Source organism: Phocoena sinus, chromosome 2 (assembly GCF_008692025.1).
Source record: "Phocoena sinus isolate mPhoSin1 chromosome 2, mPhoSin1.pri, whole genome shotgun sequence".
Lineage (NCBI taxonomy): Eukaryota > Metazoa > Chordata > Mammalia > Artiodactyla > Phocoenidae > Phocoena > Phocoena sinus.
Window position 1 is genome coordinate 82,657,078 of NC_045764.1, and position 20,170 is coordinate 82,677,247.

Here is a 20,170-nt window from a genome sequence, read left to right on the forward strand (position 1 = left end):
TCGTGGCAAAGCAAAGCAAAATGAGAGTCAGTAAGAAGTATTAAAAACTGGGCCCAATTATTTCTCTAAGTGTCAAATCCATGGCAAGGCTCTGAGCCTTATCTATCCTGGAGACAGAATATTCAAGATATGTAAAAATATGATGAGAAATAATAACCAGTCAGAACTCTGCATTTTCACCATTCTCAGGAATGAGAAAGAGCTGGATAAATACTCTCCTTCACCCTTGGTCTATGCCTCAGTTACATCTTCTGCAACATTTCAAGGGGAAAGAGGTAAAAAGCTTCCCAACATTTTAATATTATATCTTCAAGCAAAAGGAACATTATATTGCAATTACGTCATTGTTTTAATTTTCTTAAACACTTAGTTTCTCAACATTTTGAACATAGTAGGCTCACAGCAAAGACATTTCCATTAATCTCTACCAAGATTACTTGATACCATGATACCATTCCTACCATGAGCTTGTTAGATTTAGATGAACTTAACAGATGTATATTGTGGATTCTACTGTAAACAATGCACTTAAAAACAATCCTTAATATATCTTTTGTCAGCTGTGCCTTATTAGCTGCCTAATACCTTCTTTTTTGCTGTCAACAAAATTACAGTTATTAAAAGGAGAACATTTATTACTGTAGGACAAAATGTTCCCAAAATGCATCGAAGACATAATGCCTTGAATTTCACCTAATGAGGATGAATTCCTCCTTCTCAGATGTTGACATATGCTTTTAATTCTGTAAAATGTACAATTATAAACAACCATTTCACAAATCACAAAATGAAATTACTAATATATCTCTATATAGCAACCCTCAAGTGTTCTTAGGCCTTTTCGAGGCAGTCAGATGATCTAGAAAGATGAAATTTGGCATGAGTGTGTAGCTTTTGTTCATGGTCAAAAAGAAAACTCATGAAATGTCCAATTTTCAGTTTTATGGGTATTCCCTTTTGTCATACCAGTTCTGTATAATTTTAGCTCCAGAAAGAGTGTGTCTTTAAGTTAAAAAATAACAAGTATAATTAATCATCATTTAGTCTCAGAATATAAGAAAGTAGTTGGATAACTATTCCTTTTAGTGGTTTCCAATTTTTCTTTTAAAAGAGAATTGAGTAGTCATCTTTAAAAATAATTTACAATGAGAGATCCCTATGAGATTCTGGCATATAACTTGGAAGGAGTTCAAGGAGCTGAGTGAATCGCTATAACATTCCCTGGTACAGAAAACTAATACTGCCATTGGGGACTGAACTCTGAAACCAGTCATCTTAGTATGAAAAATGATTTAGTTTAGTGAACAATAGCACATTTTACAGATTCTAACTAGTCTGAGCACACCAAAAAAGTAAAATGCTTTTATTTCTTATCAGGTTTGCAAACTGTTTTAAGAAGAACCAGGAGAAACTCTTCTGTCTGGGAAGGCATCCTCCATCTGAAAGTCTTATCTCCCGTGAAATAAGCCATTAAGTGAGAAACCTGGTACTCAACCCAGGTGTTCAGGTAAAGGGTCACTGGAGAGGCAGCTTAAAAAAACAAGCTTCTGAATTCTCAGCTAAGGAGGGGATTCACATTTAGCTTGATTGGAAGGTATGCTAATACGATGTACATGAATTATTCTGAGGATCTTCTGGAATGTGATCAAAATCTTGGGGATGAGACCCAAAGAAAGGAAGGCATATTAGTGACTACGAATAACCAAGGCCAACCAATTCAAGGATGAGCTCCAGGGTGGCTTTAAGAAGCCGAGAGCTGTCTTTTAGCTGTATTTCAAAACAAAGCTCTGCAACCAAAGTTCTCCAATGGTTGAAGGTAAACTTGCCCTTCTTCATGTCTACAATACTGTAACATGGCTTTTAAGGCTTGGCCTGAGGAACATGACACATAGAGGGCCCATAAATAAACCCATGCACCTATGGTCAACTCATCTATGACAAAGGGGGCAAGAATATACAATAGAGAAAAGACAGTCTCTTCAGTAAGTGGTGCTGGGAAAACTGGACAGCTAGCTACATGTAAAAGAATGAAATTAGAACATTCTCTAACACCATATACAAAAATAAACTCAAAATGGATTAAATACCTAAATGTAAGACCTGAAACCATAAAACTCCTAGAAGAAAACATAGGCAGAACACTCCTTGACATAAATCTTAGTATTTTTTTGGATCTGTCGCCTAAGGCAAAAGAAAAGCAAAAATAAACAAACGGGATGTAATTAAATTTAAAAGCTTTTTGCACAGCAAAAGAAACCAAGACAATATACTGAATGGGAAGAAATACTTGCAAATGATATGACTGATAAGTGGTTAATACCCAAAATATATAAACAGCTTATAAAACACAACATCAAAAAAACAAACCACCTGATTAAAAAATGGGCAGAAGACCTAAAGAGATATTTTTCCAAGACAAAAAGACGGCCAAGAGGCACATAAAAAGGTGCTCAACGTCATAATCACCAGAGAAATGCAAATTAAAACCACAATGAGATATCACCTCACACCTGTCAGAACGGCTATCATCAAAAAAACCCACAGATAACAAAAGTTGGTGAGGACGTGGAGAAAAGGGAACCCTTGGTGGGAATGTAAATTGGTGCAGCCACTGTGAAGAACAGTATGGAGGTTCCTCAAAAAACTAAAAATAGAACTACCATATGATCCAGCAATTCCAGTCCTGTGTATACATCTGAAGAAAACAAAAACGCTAATTCAAAAAGGTACATGAACCCAATGTTCATGGCAGCATTATTTACAATAGCCAAGACATGGAAGCAACCTAAGTGTCCAACAACAGATGAACGGATAAAGAAGATGTGGTATGTATGTACAATGGAATAGTACTCAGCCATTAAAAAGAATGAAATTTTGCCATTTGAAACAACATGGATGGACTTGGATGGTATTATGCTTAGTGAAATAAGTCAGACAGAGAAAGACAAATACTGCATGTTATCACTTATATGTGGAATCTAAAAAATAAAACAAACTGGTGAATACAACAAAAAAGAAACAGACTCACAGATACAGAAAACAAACTAGTGGTTACCAGGGGGAGAGGAAAGGGAGTGGAGGCAAAATAGGGATAGGGTATTAAGAGGTACAAACCACTGTGTATAAAATAAATAGGATAGGGACTTCCCTGGTGGTCCAGTGGGTAAGACCCCAAGCTCCCAATTCAAGGGGCCTGGGTTTGATCCCTGGTCGGGGAACTAGATCCCGCATGCATGCCGCAACTAAGAGTCCACATGCTGTAACTAAAGATCCTGTGTGCCGCAACTAAGACCCGGCGCAGCCTAAATAAATACATATTTTAAAATAAATAAATAAATAGGGTACAAGGATATACTGTACAGCACAGGGAATATACCTAATATTTTATAATAACGAAATGAAGTATAACCTTTAAAAATGTGAATCACTGTGTTGTATACCTTAAACTTATAAACTGTACATCAACTATACCTCAATTTTTACAAAAAGGAATGAACAAATGAATGAATAAATAAATCTGTCTCTCTCTACACACACACACACACACACACACACACACACACACACACACACCCTTTTGGTTCTATTTCTCTGGAGAACCCTGACTAATACAAGTATCTAAGGTAGTGATTCTCAACTAGAGATAAGGGGAAGTGGGGTTGATAAAAAGAGCAGAGGGGTTGGGGATGATAATTTTGAAAAGGCATGGGCAGACCTTGTGGAATACCTACTCAAAAGCCATTCACAACCTTCGTCTATTACAGAGGTGGGACTACTAAAACGAATTTTCCACCTTCCCCTGCAGCTAAGGGATAGCCATGTAACAGAGTTGTGGCCAGAAGGGCTTCCTTCCCAAATAAAAAGCTAAAGCCTTACTAGGAGAAAGCACTATGCTCTAACCATTCTCTCCACCTGGCCTACTAAGGATTCAGATGTAAAACCAGTGCCTGGAAGAGCTGAAGATCAACTCTACTGCTGCCACCATTCCCCAGTGTTCCACGCACAGCATTTTAAATAGGAGTGCAAGCAGAATCTGGCTTCTTAGGCCAACCTGTACTGAAAGCTGAGAAATTTAACCTACTTCATGTTAAATGTTATTATATAGACAGCTTTTAAAATTATAGCTGTACTCCTTCTCCACTGAGGCTAGCTAAGGTCAAAATCTGCAACGGGGGGCTTCCCTGGTGGCACAGTGGTTAATAATCCACCTGTCAAAGCAGGGGACATGGGTTCGATCCCTGGTCCGGGAAGATCTCACATGCTGCGGAGCAACTAAGGCCGTCTGCCACAACTACTGAGCCTGCGCTCTAGAGCCTGCAAGCCACAACTATTGAGCCCATGTGTCACAACTACTGAAGCCCACACACCTACAGCCCGTGCTCTGCAATAAGAGAAGCCACCGCAATGAGAAGCCCGCGCACTGCAATGAAGAGTAGCCCCCGTTCGCGGCAACTAGAGAAAGCCTGAGTACAGCAATGAAGACACAACACAGCCAAAAATAAATTAATTAATTAATTAAAAATTTTTAAAAATCTGCAATGGGAAGAACTTGGACCAGAAGAATTTCCTGAAAGTAATGATTATGAAGCACTGACAATTATAATTATAATGGTTATGAATCACTGAATTAATAAGGAAGGCTGTAGGGTAAGAGTCTTTGAAAATATGTCCTGAATTTTTTTATGGCATTCCACTTTAAAGACAGAAGTTAAATTGAGTGGCACTCTGACATCACTGCATTTTGTAATACAGTAGTGCATTTAAAATTTTACCTTAGTACACTTTTAATATTTGTTACAGTTGAGAACTAAAGAATTCTAAAGAGAACTAAAAACCACTGTGTAATAAAACCTCACTAACGAATCATTAACAAGGAACTTATTGGCCAAGTAGGTGAATGTAAAGGAACTGCCCAAATTACCTAATAATTATTTTATTTAATTAATTAATTTATTTATTTTTGGCTGTGTTGGGCCTTCGTTGCTGTGCACTTGCTTTCTCTAGTTGTGGCGAGTGGGGGCTACTCTTCGCCGCAGTACATGGGCTTCTCATTGCAGTGGCTTCTCTTGTTGTGGAGCACGGGCTCTAGGCATGCGGGCTTCAGTAGCTCTGGTTCGTGGGTTCTAAAGTGCAGGCTCAGTAGTTGTGGCACACGGGCTTAGTTGCTCCGCAGCGTGTGGGATCTTCCCAGACCAGGGCTCGAACCCATGTCCCCTGCGTTGGCAGGAGGATTCTTAACACTGCGCCACCAGGGAAGTCCCCTAATAATTTTTAAAGTCAACAGTATCATATCTTTGAGGCTATCAATGATGCACCTTTAAAGATATTTTCTCCAGTCCTACCTGTAAGAAGAAAAATCAAGTGCTGTCAAATAATGACTTCAAAATTCTGTGCTTACCTTTTTTTTCTCCAGTGTAAGGCACATAGTCTTCCCTGTCCTTATGCTCCAAAGCTTCCTTCTCCAGATATGAAAGGAGGTGTTCTCTATCAAATGGCCCTGTGGCAGACTTTGATGTCTGGTTCTTCTGCCGGAACCCTGCAGGCAGAAGGGCATTCTGCCAAAGAGAATGAATCAGCCATTATGACCAGCAAGAATCATAATGCTATATACGTCCAGATGTTACCAGCTAAGAAAGATTTATAGACTAGAATGGGATGTAGGCATTAAAGACTTCATTACAGGGTTTTAGGGCAGCAACATAAAAGTGTTCCAAAGTTTTTTAAAATTAGGTAGAATTCACTTACATTATTATTAAAATAGGCACATTCACCTTTTCTTCAGAAAGTATTCTACTAGCAGGAACCACCCTTTACTTTTTAAGTATCCTGGGACAGTAATGAAAAATAGTTTGTAATGCTTTATAACAGCTCAGCATATATGTATACATAGAAAATAATTCCACTGCAAAAGAATGTTAAATGACTATATACATCATAGTCCTTCATAATGTCTGCTATTTCATCATAAAGACTTTCTCAGAAGAAAAACATGTATATCATACAGTAGGGTATCAGGATATTAATATTTACTTGTTTGTGTTTAAATGCAAAGGTTCAATTTCTGTGTGTACGTGTGTATATATCAGCACTAGGACGTATCTGCAGCAACCACTGTCACTGCTACTCAAGACACTCAGAGACTCTCACGGCAAGAGTTATATCCCTAGGTTCCACTTGGGTACAGCCTTTTTGAGTGCATGGAGTAACTGAGAGTGGGGGAGGGGTGAGAGGCAACGGACTAAAGTTGTCTCTTGTAGTCCCTACTCTGTATTTTCACTAAGCCCAGGAATAACAAGCGGTGACTAAACAACGTGAGCTGCATCTTTTTGCTTGTCAAAAACCGAAGAGTATCGTGATACTACCTTGTCTCACAATTCCCAAGTATTCTTTGCTTTGAAAATGGGAGGCGGCCAGAAAAGTTACACAAAAGGGCCAACTCTGTTCTACAACACCTCACAATATTGGCAAGGATGCTGAATCTCCTAGGTGTTATAAGATCATTTTTCATTACAAAGAGGGATCTTATATGGATAATGATAATAAGAAATACTCATTTTATAACTAGAAAATATGGCACTTCAACTTTGGCCATTTGCTGAAATCCACAATAATTTTCATAAAATTCGCCTTTGTGTTTTCCTCATGCAATGCTATATGCATAACACAGAAAGCTCACCTATCAAGATGAAATACAAAAGAGGTTTTTCCTAACCATTCACCAAAAATGTTTCTACAACACAAAATTGTCTATAGGAATATAAAAAAGAAACACAAGATTTCTACCCTCAGACTTTGAAATCAAGACAAGACTTGTACATGAAGAATCCATTCTCAACAAACCATCAAGTCCTATCCATTTTTACTTCCTAAAAAACTGTCTAACTTTTCTCCATCTCCAATACCATTACTTTGGTCTACACTATGATCCAAGCTGGGATGGACTATTACATTAGCCTCCCAACTGGTCTCCCTGGATCAGTTGCTGATACTCTTCAACCTTCACTCCCACCCCCAAAGGTTATCCTAGCCTCATCTCACACGCCCTCCCACTCTAACCACATCAGCCCTTGTTCCTCCCTTGTACTTGCCATATACTTCTTTCCCTGGAATGCTCTGTCCATCCTTTTCTGCAACTCATTTTTCAGACTGCAGCTCCATTCCCCCAGGGAAAGCTTTTCCTGACTTCCCATTATATGCTCTTATATATGGCACGATTATTTGATTAATGTCTAATTCCTCACACTCCTACCAGACTATACATCAGGAGGGCAAAGACCACATTTGTTTTGATCACTCTCATATCCCTAAGCCTCGCATAGTACCTGAGATCTACAGGTTGCCCCCCACCCCAATACTTATTGAATAAAGATTTGAGAATACTTTAAAAGAAAAATCTCGTTAAGGCAAATTAATATAAGTTACTTTCCTTCACCATCAATAAGGCACATGTATACATACTGCTACTTCATGGTGGTAGCAATGGAGTTGCATTATACCACCTCATGCCCATGCCAAACATACAGGTTTTAAATGATATGTTAGCTGGAATCCTGGCCCTTAAAAACAGTCTTTGACCACAAAATAAATGAGAGCTAACTGGCTTTGGAGGCTATGGGCTATGCTTTATTAGAAGCACACTTTAATCAAGAAAGTTAATGGATCATAATTACTTAACAAATAGATAGAAAATCTCATTAAAATGACTGCCACTGAAAATTACATGCTTCTCCCTTGCAGTGGAATTTTGTTGTAATAATTTATTCCCAGTCTTAGAAATGAAAAAATACCTTTTGCCTAGGCTGGCTGGCTGTCTTTTTGAGACAGAAGTTTTGAGAAAACACAGTTAAGTTAGCAAATAAACATATTGAATGCAGAGTAAGGAAAGTAAAATAGCCCTCCAAAATATAACAAAATAGCACCATATACAAACTTCATCTGCTCTTCTCTTATCTACCTTCTGAGACTTTGGAAGGTACAGTGTGTTCCTCTGGTTGAAGTAGCTGCTGCTACCCCAGACCTCTTGTCTCCCCTGGTCCTTTACTGAAACACTTTCCAAAAACTTCACCCAACAAGTGGCAAGCTGTCAGTAAACATCACTGTTCTTCTAGTCTCAACTAACAGTATCTGAGGTTGGGGAAGTTACAACTAGGGTTGGGGAGTCTGCAAAATACATCCAGAAGTTAGAACCCAAGCCTCCCCATACAGGAAGCAGGCCATGGATTTCCAAATAAGAAAATATAAGCCATCAGCTTTTAGACCTATAGTATAAAGCACGAGTTAAAGGGGACTCACTGTAGTTTAACAGAAAGACCACTAGACTCGGCCAGGGATCAATCAGGTAGTAAAGGATCTAGTCTCAGTTATTTCCCTAATTGTAATAACTGAGGCAAGCCACCTAACTTTTGTTTTCCATCTGTGAAACAGAGGGCAAGCGCTAGATCAGTGTTTCTCAACCGGGGGTGTTTTCATCCCCCAGGGGACAATTGGCAATACCCGGAAACATTTTTGATTGTCACAGTTGGGGGGAGGGCATATTAATCACTTTTTAAATTTTCTGTATTTTATGATGCTTTGACATCTTGGGGGCCTTGCTAATCCTGGAAAGACTGCCCCTCCCAGGGCTAACTAATTCCTAGGGATAGCAAACAACTCCCCCCAAGCCCCTGCCATGTGCCTCTCATATGAGAACCAGACAATCCAGAGCCCACACCCCCGACCACCTCTTTCATCTTTCACAAACCAAGCCAATACTTCCCCTGACCTAAACTGCCCAGGGCCAGGAACTGGACAACTAGAGACCACTCCTGTAGCCCAGAGCCACTGAAATTACTCAAACTATCCAATTCTAAACTTGCTCAAATCTGCCCACCCTGCCTCACCTATTCCTTCCCTTGGAAACCACAAGAAAAGTTCTGGGCCACACTTGCACCTCACTCCTACCTCCTGACCAACCCAGCTGCTCCCCCATGTGGCCCTGCGTGGCTTGGTGCACTTCCTGCCGTTGGGAACTGAAAGTAATAAACTCTTCTTTCAAGGAACTTTCCGTGTATGGTGTCTCACCAGACCCGATTAAAACAAAATCCCAGGTACATTTTAAATCAGGAGGGTATTCTATTAGTATGTTGTGAGTAGAGGCCAGGGATGCTGCAAAACACCCTACAATGTACAGGGCAGCCCCACAGCAAAGAATTATCCAGCCCCAAATGTCAACAGCGCCAGGGCTGAGAAACCCTGGACCAGATGAACTCTTATGCTCCTACCATTTGATTCAAATAGGTCTGATAGGCTGAATTGCCTGGAGCAGATACTGCTGTGACATGCAAAACAGCACTGTTATTCTGAGTTACCCCACAGACTTAGGTGCACTGAAAAATCTTCCTTATAGGAACCATCATGGTTAAGGGATTTGATCAGTGGTATTGACACATTACCCAAGTGCTAAAGTAATGCTGAGAAAAGGAGTGTAATTCTCAATATAAATTAGAAAACCTTCTAGCAGGAAATAAATGTGTGGTAGTGACAAAAACACTTTCATAAAACAAACTCTTACCACAGTCCTTAAAAGGCACTAAAAGTCAATGCCTCTTTTTTTAAAGTCAATGTCTTGTCATAATAAAATGTGGTAAAGAAAAGCAGCCTAGCAAATAGCCATTACCTTCAGATCAAGGAGCCACAACCTTAGTGTTCTCCCCTCACTGCCTCCCAGCCGCACATGCCCTGCCACAACAACCGCTCCAGACATACCAGGGGTTAACAATTCCAGGGTCAAGGGTCTCCACCTTAGCCTTATGTAATGCATAAGGTCAGCAACAGCCATTTTGCAAAATAAAACATATATACATATATTCAGGTCTGCTCTACATGGATTGCAGTATTGCCCAGAGTCTGCTTAGATCTATTCTACCAATAACTAGAAACTTTGATCCAATCTGGTCAGCATCTTTCAGAAAGGTAATAATTAGATTTAAGGTCATGAAGGACCCTCTAGAGACACTCTCTACACTGCAGCCATCCTGGTACCGAAGCCCTGAAGAGGCATAGAGGCTGGCGTATATCAAAGAGCTAATCATCTGCTGCATTTTACCAAAAAACATTCTTTCCAGCCCAGAGAGAAAAGATTTCTTAAAGGGAAGAAAATTTCAGGAGATGTTTGAAAATAAAAATGTTGGAGAAAATAGTTTAGAACAGTCATGTCATTAGAGATACCAGGCAGAAGTGGGGGTACTGGAAAGGAGGCCAAAAGTTCATTTGGATAAAGAGGAGGAGGGGGATGGCAGTGTCAGGGAAAAGTCATGGAAAAGCTAACTGTTCAAAGGCAACTACTTACTATCAAAGGGTTTGAAAAATTATTTCATTTCTCTTTATTGCCTAGCACCTACCTCAGGGTCAAGATCATCCAGCACAGTTTCCAGTTGTTTCAGTTCTATTTCTGATAGATTCCCAAGGAGTTCATCTTCATCAACGTCCTTGTACTTCTCTAAGTCCTTCCGGAACGATAGTGCCATGGTTTGCAGTCACTTAATTTTTGCTATTCAGTACAGTCAGAAGTGACTTCTTATTTTTTTTCTTAAAGCTATGGAGAGAAGAAACAAAAACATTTAAAATATTAAGTGATCCCCACCTAGTTAGATCTATTTTAGGTTAAATGAAATGTAATTTCCATGTGTCATATATTCTTTGACTACGTATCACACAGTACCCTTGCCTATGAATCATTCAATGTCTTTATCTTTTGCCTTTTGTTGACAAAAAGCAACCAAACGAAAACAAAAAGCCACACTGGGAAAAAAAAGGGGGAGGAGAGAATAAAATTGAAATCCATTAAACAGCTACTCGACAGAATTTAGATTCCTGATAACTGAGTTTTAGGGGGGAAGAACTTATAATATGTACCAAAATATAATTTTTTCCATCAATTGCTTTCAAATGATTGCTACCAGTACCAGAATACTTTGTTTAAGCACAGTATGTTTGAGGCATGCTTGTTTTCCTGTAAATTGCTTAGAACATTATTTTCTGACTCAATATTAATATAGGGGAGATATGGATATACTCTCCATGGGAGGAATGGCCATTGGTAAAAACATATTTTGAAAAGGTTCATTTAAAAAATTTTTTTGCATTTTTTCTTCTAATTTATATTTTGTTGCATTATGAAAACAATACATTTATTTGGCAAAGTAATCTAGGTTACAAGTTGAAATAAAAGAAAATTCTGAAGAAAGTGCACTGATTATTTTTTAAATATGAAATATTCGATGTATTCTAACCAATACATACTAGCATTCTTATTAGGAAAAGGCATTTTTAAAGGAAAAAAACATAGCATTCTGAAAAGGTTTCAGCAAAAATACTCAAAACCATGCTGGGATATGTCATCCACTGACTGGCAAGATTGGTCAGGAGGGTCTGGTGGTAGGAAAGGATCTTCACCGTTTCCTCACCATGTTCATCCCTCCCAAACAGCTATGAAGTGACTCAAAAAGCAGCATCTTTCCAGATATAGCAGGACTATTCTATAGGGGAAAAAAATACTTAAAATAAGTACTGCAAAAAGCGTGAAGTAAAAATGAAGTATTTCTATAAATTCTAGCCATATATGTAGATCATTTGCCTCATAAAATGTTCCTATGTGAATAAGAAATAATCCTTAGACTTCCTGATTTGGCTAAATTTTTCTTGGCTGTAAAACGCCCAGTACTTCAAAGTTTGGATATACTTTCTACTCCCTTCTCCCAAGTTTTCCCAACTTAATATTTTAACTAATACATTTTCCTCCTCAAACTAGTAACATTTTATGGACCCTTTTATGTGTTTTCATCTCCTATGAAGACAGGAAGGTTCACCACAGGGGTCTGTCAGCTAGCAAGCATCTGGGACCAATAACAAGCAAATTAACAGAGCTGTGCTTATGCAGATGTTAAATTGCAGGCATTTTGTGTAATTGCCCAAGACAGGTCTGGCTTACACCTGTTCTACTGGCACTTCATTGGTTGAGCAGTTACCCTGGATTTTTTTTCGCTTTTTTGAACACATAATTATCATTGTTGTCATTACTAAGTTTGGTAAACATCCTTTGTATTTCCAACTTTAAGACAAGAAGCTTACCAAGTATCCTGAGAGTGAATTTTCTCAATTAAAAATAATACAGTCTGAGGAGACGATTCAATAGAAGGTACCAGCACTTTCAAATATATTAACCGTAAAATGCAAATTTAAAGAAGGTGGCACAGGACTTCCCTGGTGGTGCAGTGGTTAAGAATATGCCTTCCAATCCAGGGAACACAGGTTCGAGCCCTGGTCCAGGAAGATCCCACATGCCACTGAGCAACTAAGCCCATGAGCCACAACTACTGAGCCCATGCGCCACAACTACTGAGGCCCACGCGCCTAGAGCCCGTGCTCCACAACAAGGGAAGCCACCGCAATGAGAAGCCCGTGCACTGCGATGAAGAGTAGCCCCCACTTGCCACAACTAGAGAAAGTCCGTGCACAAAAATGAGGACACAATGCAAACATACATACATACATAAATACTTCACTTAAAAAAAAATAAAATAAAATAAAGAAGGTGGCAGGCAATTTTAGGAGAAAAAATAAATAGAACATTTTGAAAAAATACTCCCTTTATTAAAATACCAATGATATGGTATTTGAGACAGATAAGGGTAAGAAATTGATAAAAGTACATGAATAGGTACCATGAGTAATTAGTTAGTTTTCACTATTTTCTAATGTTTGGACAATCAATCCAAAAAGTTTTTAATGTAGTTTAATATAATTTATTTTTGAGGTTTGTAACATAGAATAAAACCAACTTCTTGTTCAATAAACATTTCAAAGAAATACATATTATTTTGAGCATCCCCTCACTTTACTCTCAAGTGTTCCAGTTTGGGCCATAAATTCAACGGTCATCCTACTAATAAGGTATTATAATGGGCAATATGATAGGAATGAGGTGTTAGGGGCAAAGGCAATGTTATATGCCACCCAGGGTCTATAGGTTTGGAACATGACACTCCTTACAGTGACTAAACAGGTTACTCCAAGAGATGGCTCCTTATTCCAAAGTAAAATCTGTCACACAAAGCATGTTTATAGTATTGCTTAAAGATCAATAAAATGAACACCATGAACATACCACCCAGCCTCAGAAAGAAAACATTACTTTGTACTCTCACGTTCCCCTTTCCAGTTGCATCTCTTCCCCCCAAAGAAGTAGCCATTGTACTGAATTCTGAATTAATCATTCCCTTACTTTCTTTACAGTTTTACCTTAAATGTACATATCTTTAAACAGTTTTAGTTTTGCTATCTTTTGCACATATATATATATATATATATATATATATATATATATATACATGGACTCACACAGTATATATCCTGTGACTTGGTTTTTACACTCAGCATTGCTTTGAGTTCATGCTTAGAGCTGAACTTCTTTCATTTTCATTTCTATATCATATACTGTTATATAAATGAACATCAGAATTACTTGTAGTCTTTTCCTTCTCTATTTTTCTGCTGTTACCTATTTCCTGGTATACATGTGCAAGAGTTTCTCCAAGTTGTCCAAACCTAGGAATGGAATTGCTGGGAAAAGGGTATGGTATTACTCAAGTTTACTAGGTAACGTCAAACTATTTTCAAAGTGGTTGTACCAATTCACATTCCTAGAAGATTCAATGCATGACAATTTCATGTTGCTCATCCTTGCTGATTGTTGATATTATCAGTTGTTGTGGGGGTTTTTTGCCCATTCTGGTGGATGTGAAATGATATTTCATTGTGGTTTTAATTTGCATTTTGCTGAGTTATAATGAGGTTGAGTATCTTTTCATACGTTCTTGGCCTTAGTCACTTAGACATAGTGGTGTCCCTTAGTCTGTGAAGAATCTTTGTCCGTTTTTTTTTTTTTATAAATTTATTTAGTTTATTTATTTTTGGCTGCGTCGGGTCTTCATTGCAGCGAGTGGGGGGGCTATTCTTTGTTGCAGTGCGCGGTCGTCTCATTGCAGTGGCTTCTCTTGTTGCAGAGCACAGGCTCCAGGCACATGAGCTTCGGTAGTTGTGGCAGGAGGGCTCAGTAGCTGTGGCTCCCAGGCTCTAGAGCGCAGGCTCAGTAGTTCTGGCGCATGGGCTCGTTGCTCTGCGGCATGTGGGATCTTCCCGGTCCAGGGGTCGATCCTGTGTCCCCTGCACTGGCAAGCGGATTCTTAACCATTGCGCCACCAGGGAAGCCCTCTTTGCCCATTTTTATATTGTGTTATCTTTAAAAAAAAATAGATGCTCTTTACTGTATTCTGGATACTAATCTTGTCAGTTATATGTTAAAAATCTCTTCCATTTTCTTTTAACTCATTAGTTTATTAAGGTATTTCCAGGGGGAAACATATCATTTAATTATTTTCATTTAATTATTTAAGGAATTTACTTCTCTGGTTTGTTTTTTCCTTTTCAAAGCAATGGAAAGGCATTTCCTTCAAGTTCGGATTATGAAATCTTGCCAAGAACTTCCAGGTACTCTACCAGAGTTTCCCAGAAGCTTCAATTCTGCTTCAGTAAAAAGCAAACAACTGCTGCTCATCCTATTTAATGCTGCTCAAAACTCACCACAAGTGTTCACAGGCTCAGAGTTTCTAACTTGATTGTACCTTCTCTCTCAACTCTCATCCTTTACTGAGGATTATCTGTGTGCTGACACTGTGCCAAGTATTAGCAAGAGAAGCTCAGAACTCCTTAAGAAGGGAAGCTCTGGAAGCCGTGCTTTGCTCTGCTTTCTGTCCCACGGATAACATGTCCTCTCTTGCTTGTCCTCTGCCATCTGTATCTTGGAAGGGGAACAAATTCTGAATGGTTTCAACCAGTGTGCTAGAAAAGTTATCTTAAATCTACACTGGGTCTACAAGAACTTTTTTTAATCTCCAAGCTAATGTAAAATACATTTCATAAAAATACACTTCATAATCTACACAGCACAGGAATAGATTTTTTTAAGCATAATATTCTCAGTCTTTTTTTTTTCTCTAAAGGTTGTATATAAGCAAAAGTTAGTTTTGCCAGATAAGTTAGGTAAACTTTCAGGCAGATGTAGAAAATCTTCTAACTTGAAATTCTGGTATGATCAGACTGTTTAATTCTCCATTCTTAACTCACTTTTTAGAGCAGTGGTTTTCATGTTTTAGACTGAATCAGAACCCCCTGGAGGGCTTGTTACGACACCACCCCTGGGCCCCACCCCATTTCCTGATTGAATAGGTCTATAGGGTAGGGTTGAAAATCTGCATTTTTAACCAGCTGCCAGGTGGTGCTGATACAGCGGGTCAGGAACTAGGCTTTGAGAGGCACTGCTCTAGAGGAACTGACTTCATAAATTTGTAAATTCTGACAACTAGGCCTCACATTCTTGCGACAGTCTATCTTGTCCTACTCACTGGCGGAAGAACTTTGTTAAAATAGTCCCCAGAGTCTATGGGAACTGTTGCCATGGTATGCTTTCCTTTTCACTCTGTCACTACTTCACTGGATTTCAGTTAGTGGAGGCAATACCGAGGAACATAAGGAAACTCCTGGAGTATTCTGGGCCAAAAGCTTTCATTCCATTAACCAACTTCCTTTTCATGTATTACTAGTCTCTAGAATCCTCCTTATTTTTCACACAAGACTTTCAGGACCCTGTTAATTTCCAGGTGGATTCTCAGCCATCTCATTTCACAGATGTTTTAAATTTTAGCTTTCTATTTAGATACTTTTTAAATAGCTGTATTCTAGATCTTTGGGATCACTTTAAATGAAGCACTGTTGTGAGATGCCATATTTACATTTATATTTATCATTGCATCAGCACCAGGTAGAACTGCCTTAATTGTTCTAAACTAATACAGAGGCAGTCTTAATACCTAAATGATGCATTTGCACAAAATGGAGACACAGCACTACGTAACCAAAGCTTTCTCTGAGATTCAAACATAGAAAAATAGTAGAAGGGGACTTCCCCGCTGGTCAAGAATCCGTCTTCCAATGCAGGGGACACAGGTTCAATCCCTGGTCAGGGAACTAAGATCCCACATGCCGCGGAGCAACTAAGCCCAAGCGCTGCAACTACTGAGCCCATGCGCCTCAACTACAGAGCCCGCATGCCTCAACTACAGAGCCCACGCACTCTGGAGCCCACGCGCCACAACTAGAGAGAGAAAAACCAGCATGCCATTAGAGAGAAGCCCGCACGCCACAACGAAAGATACAGCATACTGCAACGAGGATCCTGCGTGCTGTAACTAAGACCCGATGCAGCCAAAAATAAATAAATAAATAAAATGTTAAAAAATCTGTACAAAAAAGAAAAATAGTAGAAGAGCTATACCTGCACATGGTAGATGGTCAGAGAGGCACAGTGAACTCAAAGAGAACTTGTACTGAAGCAGTCAGTACCATATTCCCATCGATGGCAATTTAGTTTTTGCAAAAATCAATTAACACTAGGATCCACAATAATTTTTTAAGAGAAATACTTCTCTATTTAACCAATCTCCACTTATTTGCCTTCAGTTCCACATTTTTTATAGAGTAAGGTCTTGACACTGACTATTAAGAAAAAAACTGGAATTACGTGGTTCAAAGTTACATTCTCTCAAAATATGAGGTGCTAACCCCCATTTCATCACTATTTCAACAGGGCGGGCTCAGAGTTCAGACTCTTATCTGTTCTCTCTTAAATGCACACATGTGATCATGTTGTCCTCTAGTTCAAAAATCTAAAATAGACTCATAGTACCTTCAGTGGGGTTAGGCAAAGTACAGTGCCAGTGGGCTAAACTCGGCCTGCTGCCTATGGCTGTAAATGATGTTTTAATGGAACACAGTCCCATTCATTCACTTATGTATTGTCCATGGCTGCTCTTGTGCTACAATGGCAAAGTTGAATAAATGCAACAGAGACCCATATGGTCTGTAAAGCCTAAAGTATTTACTATCTGGCCCTTCAAAGAAAAAGTTTGCCAAGCCCTGACCTACAAGATAAAGTCCAAATTCCTCGGCATGATATATGTAGTTCACAACCAGGTCCCAGCTAGCTTTCTATTATAATATTATCTCAGGCTGCTCACCATCATATAGCCTATAGGCCAAATAGGCCCCAAAGTTTTAGGTCTCTAGGCCATTTGCTTATTTCATTCCCTCTCTCCACAATGCATGCACTCTTTCTCATTTACCTCTGTCCTCAAACCCCTACATATTCTTCAAGGCCTAGCTAAAATGTCATACATATCTTCCCTGAAATTTTCCCTGCTCTCCTGTTTGATCGGACCCCCAGGAAAGATCAGTATCTTCAACTGATAAGATCAACATACAATAAGAGAATGTTTCCCAAAAAAGTAGATAGAACAAATGACTATAGAATGATGGTAACATAACCATGGAAAGAAGGCAGTAAGCAGGCAGATACAAGAAAATGGGATTCATTAAGCAAGATTTGGCCATGTTCATGAAGCACAAAGGAGGCATGATATCCTGACCAGCAGATGTGATTGGCTGGTTCCCACTGCAGTTATATGTCCCATCTGAAGAAGCATCAGATGGCCAATGCCTGATGTCATTCGACATTGACATCACTCAATTCCCCTTATTCCTCTCCATGCTCACACCAGGTAATCTTCTAATTAAAACTTCGCTATTCATGTAGTCTTCCTCACTTTAGATTAATAAACTGATGTTTTTTGACTTATGCACCAGTCTTTTATGAGCGTCGTTAGTATGGGTCATTTTTTAAGAAATTAGGCACCTATTGGTGGATTGAAATCAGGTCTCTGCAAAAGCAAAGCTGAGGACCACCACATGAAATCCTATCCCAAGGATGGCTGGCCAGCTACTCCTAAAGACACCCTCTATCTCATGTCAAACCAACAATGACAGAGAATTAGGTCATCTTCTGTCTCTCTTGCTGGACACTGTAAGCCCCCTGAGGAAGAGAGATTCTCTCCTAGATCTCATTTCTTACTGGGTTGCCATCACCAGGTGCAGTACGTGGTTACACATAGTTAAGCCAAACTTGATTTAATTGGATCATATATCAGTCTCTCCTTTCCCTTTTTTGGTAGTTCCCTCTACCTGCCCCAGGTATCTAGTATCTCTCTTGCTCCCTCACTCTATTTCCCTTATCACAACTAAAAAGGCACTGATAATCAGTCCTTGAAACTTCTGCTAATCCTTTACAGCCTCTGCATTGTTCATCTTTTCTTCCCTCAGTGTCAAACCATTTTGGCTAAGAGTTCTCTGCTGTCTAATCTTCTCTAGTTAAAACAAAAGAAAAACATCTAATTATCAGTCACCAGACCTCTAAAATTAAATACATGCCCTGATGATGATTTGATTTTCTTTTGAGTAGAAATGAATTTCCTCCTTGGGAGATACCAAGCCTTACTCTTCAGATGTGCTGGGCTTAAGACTGCGTGTCTTTTCCTCACTGGCTTCTCCTAGGACCCCTGGGTACTGAACCAACCTGACCCGCCAGATCAGAAACTTCTTTTTTTCTGTCACAAGATTCCCAGGTGATTATTTGTTTTCCAATATATTTACTGGTCATTCAACAAATATTTTTGAACATCTTCTGTACCAGGAATTGACTTGCTCCAGACAATAGGCATAAAAAGTATACAAGACAGACAAGTTCCTTGCTCCAGTTTAAAGGTGGTGGAAAGACAAAAAACAATGAACAAAAAACCAAGGTAATAACAGATAGCAATAAAAATGATAAGGAAAAACCCAGGACAATGCTATAGGTGAAGTGATGGTCGGGAAAGTTACTTTAAGTGGTTCAGATACTATTCTGAAAGGTGACTTTTAAGCCAAGATCTAAAGGTCTCTCCCAACTCTCTCAGCTTAGGACTCTGCTAACAGCAGCAATCTAGGTGAAAAACAATGGTGGCTTTGCTTGAAGTTGTAGCTGTGGAGACAGAAGTGGGAAAAAACATGTGACATATTTTAGAAGCAAAGCCAAAAGGACTTGTTCACAGACTGGCTGTAAGGAGATAAGGACAAAAGATGCCCTAAGGGATGACCTCTGTGTTAATTTCAGTTAGTATTTAATAATTTTTGTTGTTGTTGTTCCACACCTATTTTTTCTGAAGAGCTGAACATGGCCATATGCCACCTATATTTCTAGGTCTGAAAAAAAAAGGTTCTTGGTTAATATTTTCATAATCGTTTGTTTTGAGATCCACATTGTAAACTGTTCTCATATGACAAATCTTGAACACCCATAATAATAACCAATTAATGAAACAAAATAAACCAATTAAAAATTACTAAATAAAACAACTGCTGGCTATGGCCTTTAAAATATTTGTAGGCTAAACAAAAGTGCCTGTCTATGTTAATACTATTTCTGGCATCATCTTTTCCAAAGAGCTGAGACTAAAAAGTGAAACAAGCAAATGTTCTGTCATGATTTTTTTTTAAATGTTATATAATTACTGTTCCAAACTTATTTTTCTCTCCAATATTTTTAATACTTATAGTCAAACTGCTGAAGAAGAGATGATCATGAATTTGGCACCCAGCAATCACTGTGATTTCAAGATCCACACTGCTGACCCTCAACACCTAGTCTCTGAGTTCCTTGACCTTCTCTCTTCTGATGGTCCCGTCCTCTGCCCTACCTCAGCTCTACATCCCTACGGTTGTAACCTAGCTCTAATCATTACCAATAATTGTACCCCTCCAGAACTCTCAATTTCTTTGGAAATTCTCTGGAACTCCTCTAGCAAAACCCCAATCCTGGTTAAAACGCTCTTCCTACTTCTCACCTGTACCAGGGTGACAGATAAAGCAGGAGAAAAACACACCAACTGACCAGCCACATTTAATATTTATCACCACTAACATCAAAGAGTGCTGCCTACTAATCCCACTGCATTTCCCCAGTCCAGTCACTCTCCCACAATCTGACTATTTTACTTCTTCTTTTCCCTCAGACCTTTCATATTTCTTATCTATCACTCTCAGATGAAGCGCCTACCTTAATATTTCACTGACGATATAGAAGCAATCATAAAAGGATAACTAAGCTTCCACTGCTACATCTACCAACCGACCTAAATTTGTACCCATATACTCTATCTTCTCTCTTGTTTTTATAGATAAAACTGTCCAGACTCTCATCTAAGGC

General features: G+C 39.0%; 1 protein-coding gene across 6 annotated transcripts in view; it reads right to left on the minus strand.

Annotated features, from left to right (window-relative positions):
- The window catches only part of TMOD3 (tropomodulin 3), a 97,730-nt gene that overhangs the window by 40,195 nt on the left and 37,365 nt on the right, over positions 1–20,170 (minus strand). For 5 of the 6 annotated variants that reach the window (XR_004348263.1, XM_032621086.1, XM_032621088.1 and 2 more), the window contains exons 2-3: positions 10,380–10,573; positions 5,399–5,555 (exon numbers count right to left, since the gene is read on the minus strand). Coding sequence is in view for 5 of the 6 variants with exons in the window: in XM_032621086.1 (XP_032476977.1) it covers positions 5,399–5,555; positions 10,380–10,505 (283 nt within the window). In the remaining variant the exon portion in view is untranslated. Of the gene's footprint in view, positions 1–5,398; positions 5,556–10,379; positions 10,574–20,170 lie in introns of those variants that run through there. The other variant, XM_032621089.1, reaches the window with a different exon arrangement.